Source organism: Eretmochelys imbricata, chromosome 7, assembly GCF_965152235.1.
Source record: "Eretmochelys imbricata isolate rEreImb1 chromosome 7, rEreImb1.hap1, whole genome shotgun sequence".
Taxonomy (NCBI): Eukaryota; Metazoa; Chordata; order Testudines; family Cheloniidae; genus Eretmochelys; species Eretmochelys imbricata.
Window position 1 is genome coordinate 33,983,663 of NC_135578.1, and position 14,457 is coordinate 33,998,119.

Here is a 14,457-nt window from a genome sequence, read left to right on the forward strand (position 1 = left end):
CTCACCTGCCAGACCCCGAGCTCCCCCTGGCGTCCTCTGGCCAACGCGGCAGCCGCTCGCTCTGTGGCTGCCATGATACTATAGCCACCGCTGCGACTGCAAGGAGCGCATGCGCGCAGAACGCGACAGGTTTCGGTTTCGTTGCGGGGCGGGGCTCCCGTGGAGCACTGAGGAAGGCGCTCGGGGAGGGGGTTGTGGCGGGTTCCTGCCGGTCCTCACTCCTGGCCCGCTTGGAAGATGTTTTATCACGTGAGTGACGGGGCCTCCGCCGGGGTCAGCGGCCCCCCCCTTGCCGGGGCCTCGACAAGCTTCCCCCCACCCCGGGAGTCAGCTACTCCCCGCTGGGGTCTGGACAACCCTCTCCCTTCCTCGCCCCAGGGTCAGCCGCCCCCCCGCCTCCCGTTAGTTGCTTCCCCTGCCAAGGCCTGGATAACCCTCCCCCTGTAGGTCAGCCTCCCCACCTGGTGGTCAGCTGTTCCCCCAGCTCTCTTTCCAGGAATCAGTTGCTCCTCGACCCCCCCCCTCCCAGAAGCACCCCCCTAGGTGTGTTAGCTGCCTTCTCCTGCGACCCCAGGAAGCATTCTCCCCTCACCCATCCAGAGCCCCAGCATGCACCATTCCCTGTGCCTCGGGGAACCTCCCCCCAAATCCAGGGGTCTCAGCAAGCCACTGTTCCCTCTGACTGAGGGGGCACTAAGGCCCTGCCCCATCGTGCACTGTTCAGTCTGCCGTGAGGTGGGGGAGGGAGGATCTGGCTGATGGTTGCATCCCTTCCCCTCTCGGTTGCAGGTCTCTCCTTTGCACCCTCACCCTCTTCCTGCTTCCATAGATCTCCCTGGAGCATGAGATCCTGCTGCATCCCCGCTACTTCGGGCCCAATCTCCTCAACACTGTCAAGCAGAAGCTGTTCACGGAGGTGGAGGGGACCTGCACGGGCAAGTGAGTAGGGGCAAGAGAGTATGGAGAATAGGCCATTGTTTGGTTGGAGGGGGATAGGGATGGAGGTAACGAGGCTGGGGGTGATGGGAATGTGGGTTGAGGTAGTGGGAAGCAGTGCGGTGGTGGGAATGGAGGGAAGGGGTGGGAGATGCAGGGCAGGTGCAGATGCATGGAAGGAAGAAGTGGGAGTTGGAAAAGGAGGGGGGTTGCTGTTTTGGAGGGACCCTAAGACTAGCCCCTGGGGGTGAGTGTGGGAAGCCCCCTCTGTAACAGGACCCTGGAGCTCTGCTCCTTCTCTGGCCCGTTCCTTCTGCCTTGGCACTGTCTAACAGCTGGTTCCCACTCTCCCACAGATATGGCTTTGTCATTGCAGTCACCACCATTGACAACATTGGGGCAGGTGTCATCCAGCCAGGCCGTGGCTTCGTGCTCTACCCCGTCAAGTACAAGGCCATTGTTTTCCGGCCCTTCAAGGGGGAGGTGGTGGATGCCGTGGTGACGCAGGTCAACAAGGTAACACAGTGCTGTGGTTTGGGGAGTGTAAACTCAGAAGGGACCATTACATCATCTCCTCTGCCCTCCCGTATAACACAGGCCAGAGAATTTCACCTGGATACCCCTGCATTGAATCCACTCACTTGAGTCCTTCAGTGACTAAATTATTGCGAGCCCCAGGGAGAGAACAGGAGAGCCCGAGCAGCCACCAATGCCGGAAGGCCCTGCAGTGGCAGGGAATCGATTTGGCAAGATATGCCCAGATGACCCTAGCAAGCGACCCACACACCATGCTGCAAGGGAAGGCAAACAGCTCTGAAGGTCCATGCCAATCTGACTGGCTGGAGGAAATTCCTTCCTGGCCCCCAGTCTGGTGATATGAGCATGGTGCCCCGGCCAGGCATTTAGAAAGAGGATTCTCTGGACCACCTCAAAGCACTGGCCCGTTATGCCCTGTGACCCGTCTTCAGCAGTGGCTGATCTCTGATGCTTCACAGAAAGGTACAGGGGGCCCACCCCCAACTCAGTCCAACCCAGATTGTGCATTGGGAGGACAATGTTCCTTCCTGACTCCTGCAGGTGACTGGCTGAAGATGTGATGCATGAGATTAGATTATCATCATTGTCATAATGCTAAAATACAAGTGTTGTGGCCAATGCAAACAATCCTGTTCTCCTAAAGGCCCATGAAGGAAAGGGATGGACAGGGGGATTTGTGGAGCTAAGCTGGGTCCCCTGTGCTAAAGATCTAGAAGCCCCAGAGCCGATCAGGAAGGGATGTGCAAGGGCTGTTCTGCCTCTGACTGTGGTGTCTGAATGCTGGGGTGTGAGCAGTGGGTGTCTTGGGGCTGGAGGTGGGTGTGGCTATTGGTGGGAGACCGGGATAACTCCCATGTCTGTGTTAATGGAATCACTGCTTCCACTTCCTACAGGTTGGGCTCTTCACCGAGATCGGGCCCATGTCCTGCTTCATATCTCGACATGTAAGCAGGGTGCTGGGGAGGGGGAGCTTGGGGAACAGGTTAGGGGTGGGGTAATATTTGGGGAGCTCCTCCCTCACTGACTCCTGTTCTCTTCTCAGTCCATTCCCTCCGAGATGGAGTTTGACCCAAACTCCAACCCTCCCTGCTACAAGACAGTGGACGAGGTGAGTCCTAGGTGGATGGTGCTTTGCGGGTAGCTTGGGATGTAATGGGGGTGGTGGAGGTGTGTGGAGAGGGAGGGAGACCCAGCTGGGGGCAAGGGAGACCCCTGGAGCAGGCTTGTGGATGGTGGGGGAGAATTTTGCTTCTCCCATATCAGACATACTTTATTTACTGGAGTTAAGTGCAACTCTGTGTTTAGCCTTTTCTGCCTCTGTCTGTCTGAGAAGGGCAGGAAGCTGGTAAATGGGTCTCACTCTAGTGCTGCATGTCTCTAGGACATCGTGATCCAGCAGGATGATGAGATTCGGTTGAAAATCGTGGGGACCAGAGTGGATAAGAATGACATTGTGAGTCTTTGGTGGTTCCTTCAAATATGCTTTGTGCCTGTTGTGTGCGTGCATGCAGATCCCCAACTCTCAGCCATGAACTGGGCAGGAGCTCCTGGCTACTACAGTCCCAGCCTCTCCCAGCAAGGGGAGCTGTAGGGAGCAGGGCATGAGGGCTGGCTGTGGGGGAGCTCCCAACTGCTCCTAGTCTGGGCGCCGTAAGAAGTGGGGCAGGAGGGCTGGCTCATTCATTCCCAGTCTCTCCCACAAGGGGGTGCTAGAATGCTGGGGGTGAGCAGGCAGGGGTAACTCTCACAGTCTCTTTGCAGCGGCACTAATCTCTCTGTTTGGTTTGCAGTTTGCCATCGGTTCCCTTATGGACGATTATCTGGGTGAGTGTTCTATTTAGCTTGGGCGGAGTAACCAGATGGGCTGGGCTGGCTGAGTTCACATTGGGCTTGGGTGGAACTTTTACTCCAGAATGTTTCTGCAGCATTTGCTCTTGCACTAGAAGTGAGCGCTCTCAGTCTCTGCCATAGGAGCACTCCACATGTCCCTTGGGAGTGGTGTGGGCGTCTCCCCTGGGGGGAGGGAAAGGGGCTCAACTGTACCTCTTGGGGGTTAGGGCTCTGGTTGCTCTTGGTTTCAACCTCCTCTCTCTGTTTCTCACTCAGGTCTTGTGAGCTGAAATACAAATCCATCCCTCTCACTGCGTGTCTGGGCTCCAGTTGGGAAGCAATTGAGCTGCACCAAGGCCCGACCTGCTCCCTGCATCTACTGCTGTATTTATAGTGTATGGATCCACTCCCCTCCACTCACCAGCTGGGAGTTGAGGGGTGGCTGATGGACCAGAGCTTCCTCCTTCGCCTCCAATAAAAGTTCCTTTGTTTTAATAAAGTAGCATTTTGTCTCTTACCCTGCAAAGCAGGGCCAGCTGCCTTGGGTGGGGCTCATGGCTCCCTTTTCTGAGCATGAATGGGGCTGCCCTGCTCTCCAGCACTCCGGCTACTTGGCACCTCAGCCTTACATGTGGGTTACAAGGGAGGCACCACCATGCAGCTGTTCAGACTATGCCATTGGACCTGTTGCACAGCTGCCAGTCTGCCTTTCCCAGAGAGCGTTGCTGTCTGTATTCTGGCTGTGCCCCTGATATGTCTGCCCCACCAGAGCTTATACTCTAAAGGGCAAGGTGGACACTCAGATACAGGCAGACCACTGAGCAGCACTGGGGAGGGGATCTGGGCTGGGGTGTTCATAAGGCAGGGAAGCAGGGCTTCCCCCTGAGTCAGTGCAGGGATCCTGGGTTGTGCACCCCTGGCCTTGGCTGGCCTGTGAGTCCTACACGCTGCGCACACCAACCTGCCCCAAAGACCACTCTGGTTGCTCTTTGCTGCTGGCCTTGCCTGCAGGGCTGGGGGGTCTGTGTGAGAAAGACAGAGGGAGATGGACAGGGTGGGGCAAGCTCTACTTCCGAGCACAGCTGGTCAGGACCTTTGTCACTCATCCAGCAATCCCCTCTCCAGCCCCTGCTGTCTGGCACTCTGGTCCTAGCCGGGGCTGGGCTGGGGAACTGGTGCAGGAGCTCTGATGCCTGGTTATGGTGTCTGGCCTGGAAGGGAGCAAGCTACGGTAGGAGCTGGGTACCATAGACATGGTGGGGCAAGGCAGCCCTGGTGCTGGGTAAGAGCCCCCATGGTCCAAAGCACAGCTCCACAGCAAGGAGTGTATCACAGATTCAGCAACCCTGGGCCTAACTGGGTCTTCCCAACCCTGCCCCACACCCTGGGCAGCCAGGTACTGCCAGCTGCCCTCTCCTCTCTTCCCCCCCACCCCCCCGGAGCTGGCCACCATGTGGCCCTTTATTACCCCAGGCCTGTGCACAAGCAGGACCCCTGAGAATCCAGGGGCAAGTGGGGTGTTATCAATGGGGAGGGGCCCAGCGAGAAGTTTGGGGGGAGCGCTTGGGGCACGTGGATTAAATGGGAGGGAGGGGCTGGGGAGCGCCACGTGGTTGGAGTGTTAAATCCTTTCTGTTCCCTCCCGTTGCGCAGCTCCCTCTGCACGTGCCCCAGAAGCGCCACTCCTGTCGCGTCTCTAAAGCTCCGCCCCCTTGGTGACGCCCTATAAAGGCGCCAGGCAGAAGTATGCCGCGCTGTGACTGGGTGTGCGGCATCTCGCTTTGCGGCGCTTTCCCCGTTGCTTTACGGTAGTCCCGCCCCGAGCTCCTCCCTTTTTTCTGCTCGCTAAGATGGCGGCGGCCGGGGTGAGTGTGTCGTCTCTGAGGGTCCCCCGCTCCCCTCTAGGCAATCCATCCCCATCCGCTTTTGGGGGGCTGGCCGAGGCCTGGGAGAATGGCAGGGCTGGGGCGGGGATGGGCTTGTCTGCCTGCGGGTGGTATTGCAGGGGCCCTGGCCCGGGAGGGGGACCCTGCGGGGACTGACCTGGGACGGGCCCCAAGGCGGGGCTGTGGGGGCTTAGCTGCGGTAGGAGAGCTGGGGTTGGCATTAGGGGGCTAGGGTGATGGAATGGGGAATGTGCGGTTGGGGAGATGGTCCCTAGGGACTAGTAGGGATTGATGGGAGGGGAGAAGGCAGTGGTGTATTTGATTTGATTGATGGGAGGGGAGAAGGCGGGGGTATATTTGAAGGCTCCCGCAGCCGGGGAGCAGTTTGGAGGGGGTGCTGACTTCGTGTCTCTATGGTTGGAGGTATTGGGGTGGGGTCTCTGCCTTAGAGATTGTATTTCTTGGGGAGGAAGTGTCTGCCCTAGTCTTAAGGTATTTGTGGCAAGGGAGAGTGTGCTGTTGATGGGGTAGGGGAGAGGAGTCTTTCTGGGTGTACAGGGGTACCTGGAGGAGACGTCTGCTCTGGATTCTACTGTCCTTGCATGTCCCTTTGATGGAGAGGTGTAATGGCCAAGGGTGGCGGGTGTTGGCTTAGGTGTCTCGTCAGTGGGGTGGGGGCAATGGTTGGGGGTTGGCTCAGGGTGATGAATCTGCATAGAAAGACAGGGCTTTCTGGTGCATGGTAAAGCTGGCAGTGAAGATGAGTGGATGGGGGTGTGGCTCAGAGTGCTTGGGTTGCTGATGGGGTAGTGGTCTTTGTGCACGTATTGGGGACCCTGAAGCAGAGGGGCCATTTGATCTGGGGTGCTGAGGATTTCTGTAGGTGAGGGGAACTCTGGGAGGTGGGTGGAAACAGGAGAGTGGCTGTGAGGGAGGGTGATGTCTCTGAACTGGTGAGGGGACCTGGGGTGGATGAAGGGGTCTGGTGAATGGAAAAAGAGTACTCGTGAGCTGTAGCTCATGAAAGCTTATGCTCAGATAAATTGGTTAGTCTCTAAGGTGCCACAAGTACTCCTTTTCTTTTTGTGAATACAGACTAACACGGCTGTTACTCTGAAACCTGTCTGGTGAATGTGGGGAGAGGGTACCTGGGGTAACCATGGCAGATGAAGGGGCAAGAGAGAGGGAGCTTTCTGGGTGAATACTAAGGTTGGTAAAATCAGCATGGTGGGGGTTTGGTTTAAGGAGGAGGGCCTTCCTGGGGCACAGAGGAGACCAAGAAGTGCGGGGTGGACCAGAAGACAGATCTTGGTGATCTGCTCCTGCATTTTTCATATCTTGTTCCTTTTCTGTGTTCTTCAGACTCTCTACACCTACCCTGAGAACTGGCGGGCATTTAAAGCCCTCATTGCTGCCCAGTACAGTGGGGCTAAGATCAAGGTCCTCTCCACCCCACCCCAGTTCCACTTTGGGCAAACCAACAAAACACCTGAGTTCCTGAAGAAATTTCCTGTTGGGAAGGTAACAGTGCTGCATGTGCTGACTCAGACTGAGTGAGGAGCATTGCTGGGGTAGTGCCAGGTTTCCAGTAGTGAGTCATTCAGATTAGAGAAACAGGTGTCCTCTGGGGTCACTCTGTCCTTCTCTCTAGTCTCCATGTGCTGGATATACGATGGTTGGGGAGGCCTGGTCAGGCAGGGGGCAGACCAGCTGCAAACAGTGCTGCATTGCAGCTCCTGGTGTAGAAGGAAATGTTGGTAGCTAGAGTGTGGTGGAACTTCTCAGTCACTTTACCCCTTGGGCAGCTGTACACTCACTGCTCATGGTACTTGGGAGACGAGTTGTGGAGGGACAAGCCCTGAGCAGTCGTGTCTCTTTCCTTCCGTCCCGCCCCGCATGCTCCCCCTGCCTCAAGCCACTCCAGCCCTCAGGGTTGGGCGTCTAATGGGGCAGGAACCAGCAGAGGGGCTTCCTTGGTGCCTGCTGGAGGGCATGAATGCCTCCCTCCTGGCCTCCCTGTGACTCCATCTGAGAGCTGCTGCTGTGGGGTGCTGGGTGTCAGCAGGGCCGAGATGCTCTTGGGGTGACCCGTTTGCTGGCCCTTGGGGGAGGGGAAACTGGCTGTGCTCTGAGGGCTGGTGGAGTTAGCCAGTGTGGCCGAGGTGTTGGGGTGCTGCACAGGCAGGTGAAAGCCTTAGTTGCTCAGTGAGGGATGCAATGGTGCTTGCTTTCTAGGTTCCTGCGTTTGAAGGGGCTGATGGATTCTGCGTGTTTGAGAGTAACGCCATCGCACATTACGGTAATGGTCAGGGGGCTGTCCCCAGCACCGGGGGGGATGGGGACTTCATGGGAAGAGCATACCCTGTGGAGCTTGTACCTGGCAGTAAAGTTAGGGTGTCCCTGACCCCATCCAGCGGCTCCTGCCTCTGCTGCTGTCTGTGCTGGGCTCAGTGGAGTAAGCAGTGCGCTGGACAGTTCCTTACTGTGTCCAGTGCACCCGCAGTCGGGTCAGTGCCTGTGGACTTGCTAGTCCTGTAGTGGACTTGGGCTGGGCTTGGCTCTTCCCACTGCTGGCTCTGCCAGGGCAGTTCTGCTCCCCTTCCCCTGATGGTAGCCGCACTCATGGGCCAGGTGGTGCTGCTGCTGGGGGTGAGGGGAGAAGAGATGGTATGTCTGTTGATTTGGGGGATGGTGTATGTCTTGGGTGGACATGTCTTGGCTGGGTGGGGTTGGTGTCTCTCCCCATCCCAGTGACCAGCTGGCTCTGGTTCCAGTCAGTAATGACGACCTGCGGGGATCCACCAAGGAGACAGCTGCCCAGATCATCCAGTGGGTGAGCTTTGCTGACAGTGACATCGTCCCTCCCGCCAGCACCTGGGTCTTCCCTACGCTGGGCATCATGCACTACAACAAGCAGGTCAGTGGGGGCGGGGGGGGGGGCAGGTAGCTCCTGCTCTCCTCCAGTGAATGGTCACAGGACCAGGCCAGCTCCTTGCTGCCCCTGTGTACACATAGGAGAATTGGGAGTCCTGGAAGTTTCCACTCCTGATACTGCTGTTCAGTAACACCCCCTCATGGAGAGTCAAAGGTTTAGATCTTGGCTGTGAGGCAGGGTCAGGATTTTAGGGGTGCGTATCGCTGGCTGCATTACGGTAGCACTCAGTGACTGTCACATGAGGGGTGAGACAGATGCATGGGGCCATGGTCAGTGTCTGCCATCCCAGCATCTCTACAAGGGCCTGGCAGTGAGGCCTGAAATCTCTGAGGAGAGGCTGCAGCTGTTGAAGTGTCCCTGCCCCCTGCCATCCACAACTAATGGAGAATGGACACTCCTTCCAGCTTGCTGGGTACTAAGCTCGTTGGAGGCCCAGGACCTCCAAGTCTGGGCTGCCATGGTGCAGTGAAGCTCCTGGCACGGCCTCCCTGACTCATGCAGATGGGCCCATGCCAAGGAGGAACTCTCTGGGCTGTCTCTCTTCTGATAAGTGCCACTGGTGTGTCTAGAGCTGGGAAGGCAAGTAGCCTGCTCCAAGGTTGCAGTCTGTGAGGAGCTGCTGGCCCCCTCCCCTGAGGGTCAGGAGGCTGCTGCGAATACAGGGCTTCTGTGTGGTAATCCAGTGAGACATATTTCTCTCTGCCCTGTTCCTGCAGGGACTGAGATGGATGTGGAGCAGGAAGGGCAACAATGAGCTGATGGGCTTCCAGCTCCCCTACGTCCCTGCTGGGATTCTGATTAGGAAACAGCCACAGGGCCAGAGTAGGCCTGAGGCTGCATGTCTGGGACTTTCTCCTGCTTTGAGGTCCATTCCTGTCTTGGTGCCAAGCTTGGAAAGAAGCTGCAGCATCTCCTGCCAGCTGGGGGTGGAGGAAGGAGGGCGATCCCAGTCATTGCTAGCTTGTGCATCTCCTGCACCTCGGCGTGGGAGTTCACAGGCCTTGCAGGCCCCATGGGATTGGGGGAAGGGATTTGCCTCGTAGATAGAAAAGGACTTTTCTGAAATCAGTGGTCGAGCTTGGGTTAGAATCCAGATCTGGCTCCTCTGCTCTAACCACTAGAGTGCACCTGGTCTGGTTTGGTTTCCTGGGAATGCTGAGGAGGGGAGGGTGTTAGGTGGCGGCGAAGCGGTGGCACAATGTATGGCAGCTAAGTAAGCATCTGTCTCCTCTTCTTCCCCCTCCCTCCCCTAGGCCTCAGTGGGGCTCACCTGGTCTTTTTGATCTCCAGGCCACAGAATATGCCAAGGAGGAGGTGAAGCGGGTCCTGGGCATCCTGGACTCTCATCTGAAGACTCAGACCTTCCTGGTGGGGGAGCGCATCACGCTGGCTGACATCACTGTTGTGTGCACCCTCCTCTGGCTCTACAAGCAGGTGCAGGGGGCTCTACTGTCTGAGGCTCCGTGGCAGTGGCAGGAGGGTCTGGTTCTGGGCTGTAGCTTTGCTGAGAGTTCCTGCTGTCCTGGGGGCTGTAGCTGGAGTTCTGTGTGCAGGGTGGGGCTTTGAGGGGGCAAGGCTGGTCAGGGATTCCAGTGTGGCTCCAAAGGCTTGGGGAGTGGCTGCCTTGCCCCTGGGGCAGGGATAGATGCCCAGGAAACCCTCTTCTGATCTCAGTGTCCTGAGCCATGGCTGGCTCCAGCTGTGCTGATCTCTGACCTTCTCTCCAGGTGCTGGAGCCGTCCTTCCGCCAGCCCTACAGCAACACCAACCGCTGGTTTGTGACCTGCATCAATCAGCCGCAGTTCAAGGCCGTGCTGGGAGAGGTGAAGCTATGTGAGAAGATGGCTCAGTTTGATGGTGAGTAGCTCCCCAGGCAGGGAGCTGGCCCTCTGCCTCCCCTGTGAGGGGTGTGTGGCTGTCCTGGTGCCCCTTGTAATGGCAGGCCTTGTTGTTCTCTAGATTCTCTGCAGCAACTTGTAAGGGGATCCTGCTTGCTAACTCTCTGGGGTGACTCTGCTGGGATCTGTGTACCCTGATCTACTGGGCTCTTCCTTCTATTGGGTCTCCCAGGCTTCACTCTGCCCCAGATTTGGTTCTGAGGCTACTCCACCCTGGTTGGGGGAGGATGCAACCAGAGAAGCTCTAGCAGGGAGCTGTGGCTGCTGTGATCAGGGTCTCCCCAGTTCGGGGCTAACAATGGCTGGGTCAGGGCTTGAGTGGTTGGATTTGTGCCATTGCTAAGTTTCAAGGTGGTCTGCGAGGGCCACCATGGGGTGCCCCCCCCCATGAGAGGAAAGGAGGGAGGGACCTGGCTGCCCCCACCATGGGCTCCTTCCTCCCCTTGATGCAGCCAAGAAGTTTGCTGAGAACCAGCCAAAGAAAGACGTCCCCAAGAAAGAGAAGCCTGCCAAGGAGGAGAAGAAGCAGGAGAAGAAAGAGGAGAGGAAATCTGAGCCTGAAGAGGAGATGGATGAGTGTGATCAGGCCCTGGCTGCTGAGCCGAAGTCCAAGGACCCCTTTGCTCACCTGCCCAAGAGGTGCTGATCTGTTCACTGGGCTGGGCCAGCCCTGGCTGGTGGAGCTCCTGCAGGGAAAGTGGAGAGAGGGGGTCGGATCCTGGCAGCTGCACGGCACTAGTGCCCCGTAGCCGCTGCCCCAAACTAATCGCGCTCCTCTCTGTTGCTGGTGGGCTGGGCCCTAGGAAGGGCCAGTTCCCATGCTCTGCTCCCTGTCTCCTCTGGCCTCTTCTGGGCAAGCTGCCACCAGCTCTTGTTTTCACCAGACAGTGGGGACACAGCCAGCTCCCTCCTGCTGCTCCATGGGCCTCTGGATGGGAAAGGGCAGAGTGGCCTTTCCAGAGCAAACAGAGGAGTTGATTTTGGGAGCCCAGTCCTGTCCCTCCCTGCCTCTGGAAGGGATGGCATTCCCTCTCCTCCCCACCCCTTGGCCTGTAGCAGAGGAATCAGATTTCAGTCTGTGGTCCTCTTGCTCATGGCTTCTCTGCTGCCTTCCCTGGCCACCAGGGGGCGGTGGCTGCATGCTGACAGGCAGAGCCTCAGCACTGCTGAGTTGGAGTCATCCCAGTCCCACGCCCTGCTGCATGCCTGGGATAGCTTCATGGGCTGCACTGCCTGGGTCCATAATCCCTGCTGGGATGGGGAACACGTGGCTAGAGGCATGCCTAGCCCAGAACCACTGGGTAGGATGGGGCAGTGCCCTCTGTTACTCTTTGCCAGGGGCGCTCTCTCATGGACCTGGGAGGTGAGCTGTGCAGGGTCCTGACCTCCCTAGCCCCACAGCCCAAACACCCGAGTAGGAAGAGGGGCCTTGGAGTCACTGCTAGGCAGGAGCTGGGACAGAGCCAGCCTATCTGGGTGGTGGCTGAGATGAGGGCAGCTGCCCCCTGCCTGTCTCTGATGGAGCTACTCTGCCCCAGCCCCTTTGTCATGGATGAGTTCAAGCGGAAGTACTCCAACGAGGACACGCTGACGGTGGCACTGCCCTACTTCTGGGAGCACTTTGACAAGGACGGCTGGTCCATCTGGTACTCGCAGTACCGCTTCCCTGAGGAGCTGAGCCAGACCTTCATGAGCTGCAACCTCATCACAGGTGAGAGCCCAGCACCCCTTCCCTTCCTCTTCAGGGCTTGCCCCGGCTCCCTGAACAGCACCTGGGGCTGGTCTGAGTCACAGAGGGTTCCTGCTTGGGGTGGGGCACAGCAGTGACGGCTCTCCCACCTCTTCCCGCTAGGCATGTTCCAGCGCCTGGACAAACTGCGGAAGAATGCTTTTTCCAGCGTCATCCTCTTTGGCAGCAATAACGACAGCACCATCTCCGGCATCTGGGTCTTCCGCGGCCAGGAGCTGGCCTTCCCGGTGAGTCTCTGTGCGGACCGTGGGTGTGCAGGGAGTCTGGCCATACCCGCTAGGAGCAGGTACCCCTAGCTCTGCACTCCCACGCTGCAGGGTGGCTGTGTCTCAGGAGCCTGCTGGCTCCCTGGCCTGGGAACAGGTAAATGTTCTTGGGGCAGCCTGCTAATGTTCCTGGGCAAAAGGGGGCAGTCTGCTCCCTCGGGGCAGTCTGGCCATGCCCTGCTGTGAAGCTGCCCAGTGACAAGAGCAAAGGGTGGTTCTCACCCAGCTCTGCCCCCCCCCCCGTGCTGACCCACAGCCCTCCAGAGTTGGCCAGGATCTGCTTGTGCTGGTGGAGGGGGGAGGGGGAGAGGAAGGGTGGCAGCTGAGTGCAGAGGGAGCAACTGCTCCATGTGGGTAGGGAAGCATGCTGGGCTGTGAGGGAGGGGCCTGTAACTGAGCAGGCCCTGCCCTATGAGGACGACTCCATCTGCAGTGCAGGGAAAAGGGAGAGACTAGGCTCAGCTCACCCTCTGGTGGCTGGGCCTGTTGGTGCAGTGACTGGGGTGTGGGGAGGCCCTCTGCTGATCCTCCTCTCTGTTCCCAGCTGAGCCCTGACTGGCAAGTGGATTATGAGTCCTATACCTGGAGGAAGATGGATGCAGACAGTGAGGAGTGCAAGACGCTGGTCAAGGAGTATTTCACGTGGGAGGGCGAATTCAAACATGTCGGCAAAGCCTTCAACCAGGGAAAGATCTTCAAGTGAGGGCACTGCCTTCCCACCAGCTGGGACAGCACAGACTGGCCAGTGAGGGACAACAGCCTCTGGGCAGCAGCCAGTGGGAGCATGGGCTGCTGGGAACTGTTCACCAGGGGCCAAACATCAGAAGCCTGGATCAGTGACACGAAAAATAAAAACCCCACATGCTGGTATCCTGGGGTCTGTCGTTCCTGGGCAGGGGCTTGTGGGGCCAGCTGGGGGCCTGCTGGTGCTTCCTCAGGGCCCCTGGTACTGGCTGGGGGTGCAGGGACAGACACTGGGTTTCCTGCTGAGGTGGATAGGAAATCTGGGCTCTCCCTAGCAAGGGTGCAGCTGGTGTGGGGCAGATCTGGACTCTTGCTGTGGGCCGGATGGGTGTCTTGGCTGGGGTATAGGGTGGAGGGGGAGGGCTGCTGTTTCTTGGCAGGGATGGGTGCCTCTGGGAGAATCGTCTCTTTAATTGTTTGGAGAGGCTGAGTTGCCAGGCCCCAAATCAATATTTAAGCTGGGAGGCAGGGCATGGGTCACTGCAAGCCTCTGCCCTGGCCTTGCCCTCACACCCTACTGGTGATAAGCTTATCAGTGCCAGCAGGCAGGGCAGGGCTGGGCCCTGCAGCCAGGTGGGTTACAGGCTGGGTGTACCACAGGAAACAGGTCCCAGCCATCCCCATGAGTAGCTTGTTGGCAGGGTGTGGGGGGGAGCCTCACTCTGGAACCCATCAAACAACTTGCTACGCTGTTCCCTCCCCCTCTGAGTGGGTTGCCTTAGGCCTGTGCCTAGCTCCCAGGCTATGGTGTCTGGCTGACCAACCAGCCTGCTCACTCCACCCCTTTCTTAGCCTAGGATTGTGCAACCCTGGCTCATCTAGTGCCCCACCTCTGGAAATACTACATGGTGGGAAGCAAATTGTGCTCTTTAACCTTTGTGGGGGTGGGGTGGGCAGGGCAGGGCTCGAGAGGCTGTCGGCTTTCTTGTCTGTTGGTCAGTCACAACAGCTGGGGACCTGGGTGTCTTTCCCCTGCAGCTGCTTTCTGCAAGGGCCCTTCCCTCACCAGTATGGCAGGGGCTGCCAGCTGGCTCCTAGGAGTCTTCCCTAGGGGCTTGCCCTAACCTGCACTGTTCCCTGTAGCTAGACAGCCAGTATCCCTGTTCCTGGGCCTGCTCCTCCTGTGCCTCCCCCAGCTGGGAATCCCTAGCAGTTGAGTCCCCCGGTGCAGGCCTCTGTTCCTTGGGAGCAGTCTGGAGTGCCTGACTCATGCCCAGGTGCTCTGCTGGCTGCAGAGAAGTGGCTTATTCACACCCCTGGTATAACAAGCTTGTACCTGGCTGGCAATCAGTGTAACTGGCTATCCCTGGGCATGGGGGAAGGCAGGGGCTAGTCCTGCACCACCCAGGACACACTGAACTGGGTGGACTTTGGAGTTTGAGCTGGGGCTGGAACCCCTAGGCGTGTGCCTACTCACACCATGACTCGGTGAAGCTCCAAGTTAGGCGGGGAAGAGTCCAAACTGCTGCAGGGCTGGCGAATGGCAGGGAGAGGGGGTGTTGGCTGTGTCACCATCTGCCCATAGAACTGAGAATGGAGTCCCACAGTATCTGCTCATGGTGTCCAGGTGTGTGGGCAGGAGCCCCCTGCTGCTGAGGGCGGGGGCCCTGACTGCAGCTGCTAGCTAAGCTGCCCCACTTCTCCCTGCTCTGCCTTGTTGACAGCTCTGGCGCTG

General features: G+C 58.3%; 2 protein-coding genes across 2 annotated transcripts; both read left to right on the top strand.

The window, feature by feature from the left end:
* Window positions 1-147: 147 nt before the first annotated feature.
* POLR2G (RNA polymerase II subunit G) lies at window positions 148-3,802 on the top strand. Its single transcript, XM_077821398.1, has 8 exons — window positions 148-249; window positions 830-939; window positions 1,293-1,452; window positions 2,367-2,417; window positions 2,516-2,581; window positions 2,855-2,926; window positions 3,264-3,297; window positions 3,580-3,802. The coding sequence occupies exons 1-8, from the start codon at window positions 238-240 to the stop codon at window positions 3,591-3,593; spliced, it is 519 nt and encodes a 172-aa protein (XP_077677524.1). The 5' UTR covers window positions 148-237; the 3' UTR covers window positions 3,594-3,802.
* A 1,239-nt stretch (window positions 3,803-5,041) lies between these two features.
* Window positions 5,042-12,908, top strand: EEF1G (eukaryotic translation elongation factor 1 gamma). The gene is made up of 10 exons (XM_077821298.1): window positions 5,042-5,168; window positions 6,552-6,710; window positions 7,425-7,488; window positions 7,964-8,106; window positions 9,415-9,558; window positions 9,852-9,981; window positions 10,475-10,661; window positions 11,561-11,733; window positions 11,875-11,999; window positions 12,583-12,908. The coding sequence occupies exons 1-10, from the start codon at window positions 5,154-5,156 to the stop codon at window positions 12,739-12,741; spliced, it is 1,299 nt and encodes a 432-aa protein (XP_077677424.1). The 5' UTR covers window positions 5,042-5,153; the 3' UTR covers window positions 12,742-12,908.
* The last annotated feature ends 1,549 nt before the right edge of the window (window positions 12,909-14,457 follow it).

Bases quoted from the DNA above. Each gene is read 5' to 3' on its own strand.
- EEF1G (XM_077821298.1), top strand. The intron at 7,489-7,963 runs GTAATGGTCAGG...CTCTGGTTCCAG, and splicing joins TAACGCCATCGCACATTACG to TCAGTAATGACGACCTGCGG. The intron at 11,734-11,874 runs GTGAGAGCCCAG...TCTTCCCGCTAG, and splicing joins GAGCTGCAACCTCATCACAG to GCATGTTCCAGCGCCTGGAC.
- POLR2G (XM_077821398.1), top strand. The intron at 940-1,292 runs GTGAGTAGGGGC...ACTCTCCCACAG, and splicing joins GAGGGGACCTGCACGGGCAA to ATATGGCTTTGTCATTGCAG. The intron at 2,418-2,515 runs GTAAGCAGGGTG...TTCTCTTCTCAG, and splicing joins CCTGCTTCATATCTCGACAT to TCCATTCCCTCCGAGATGGA.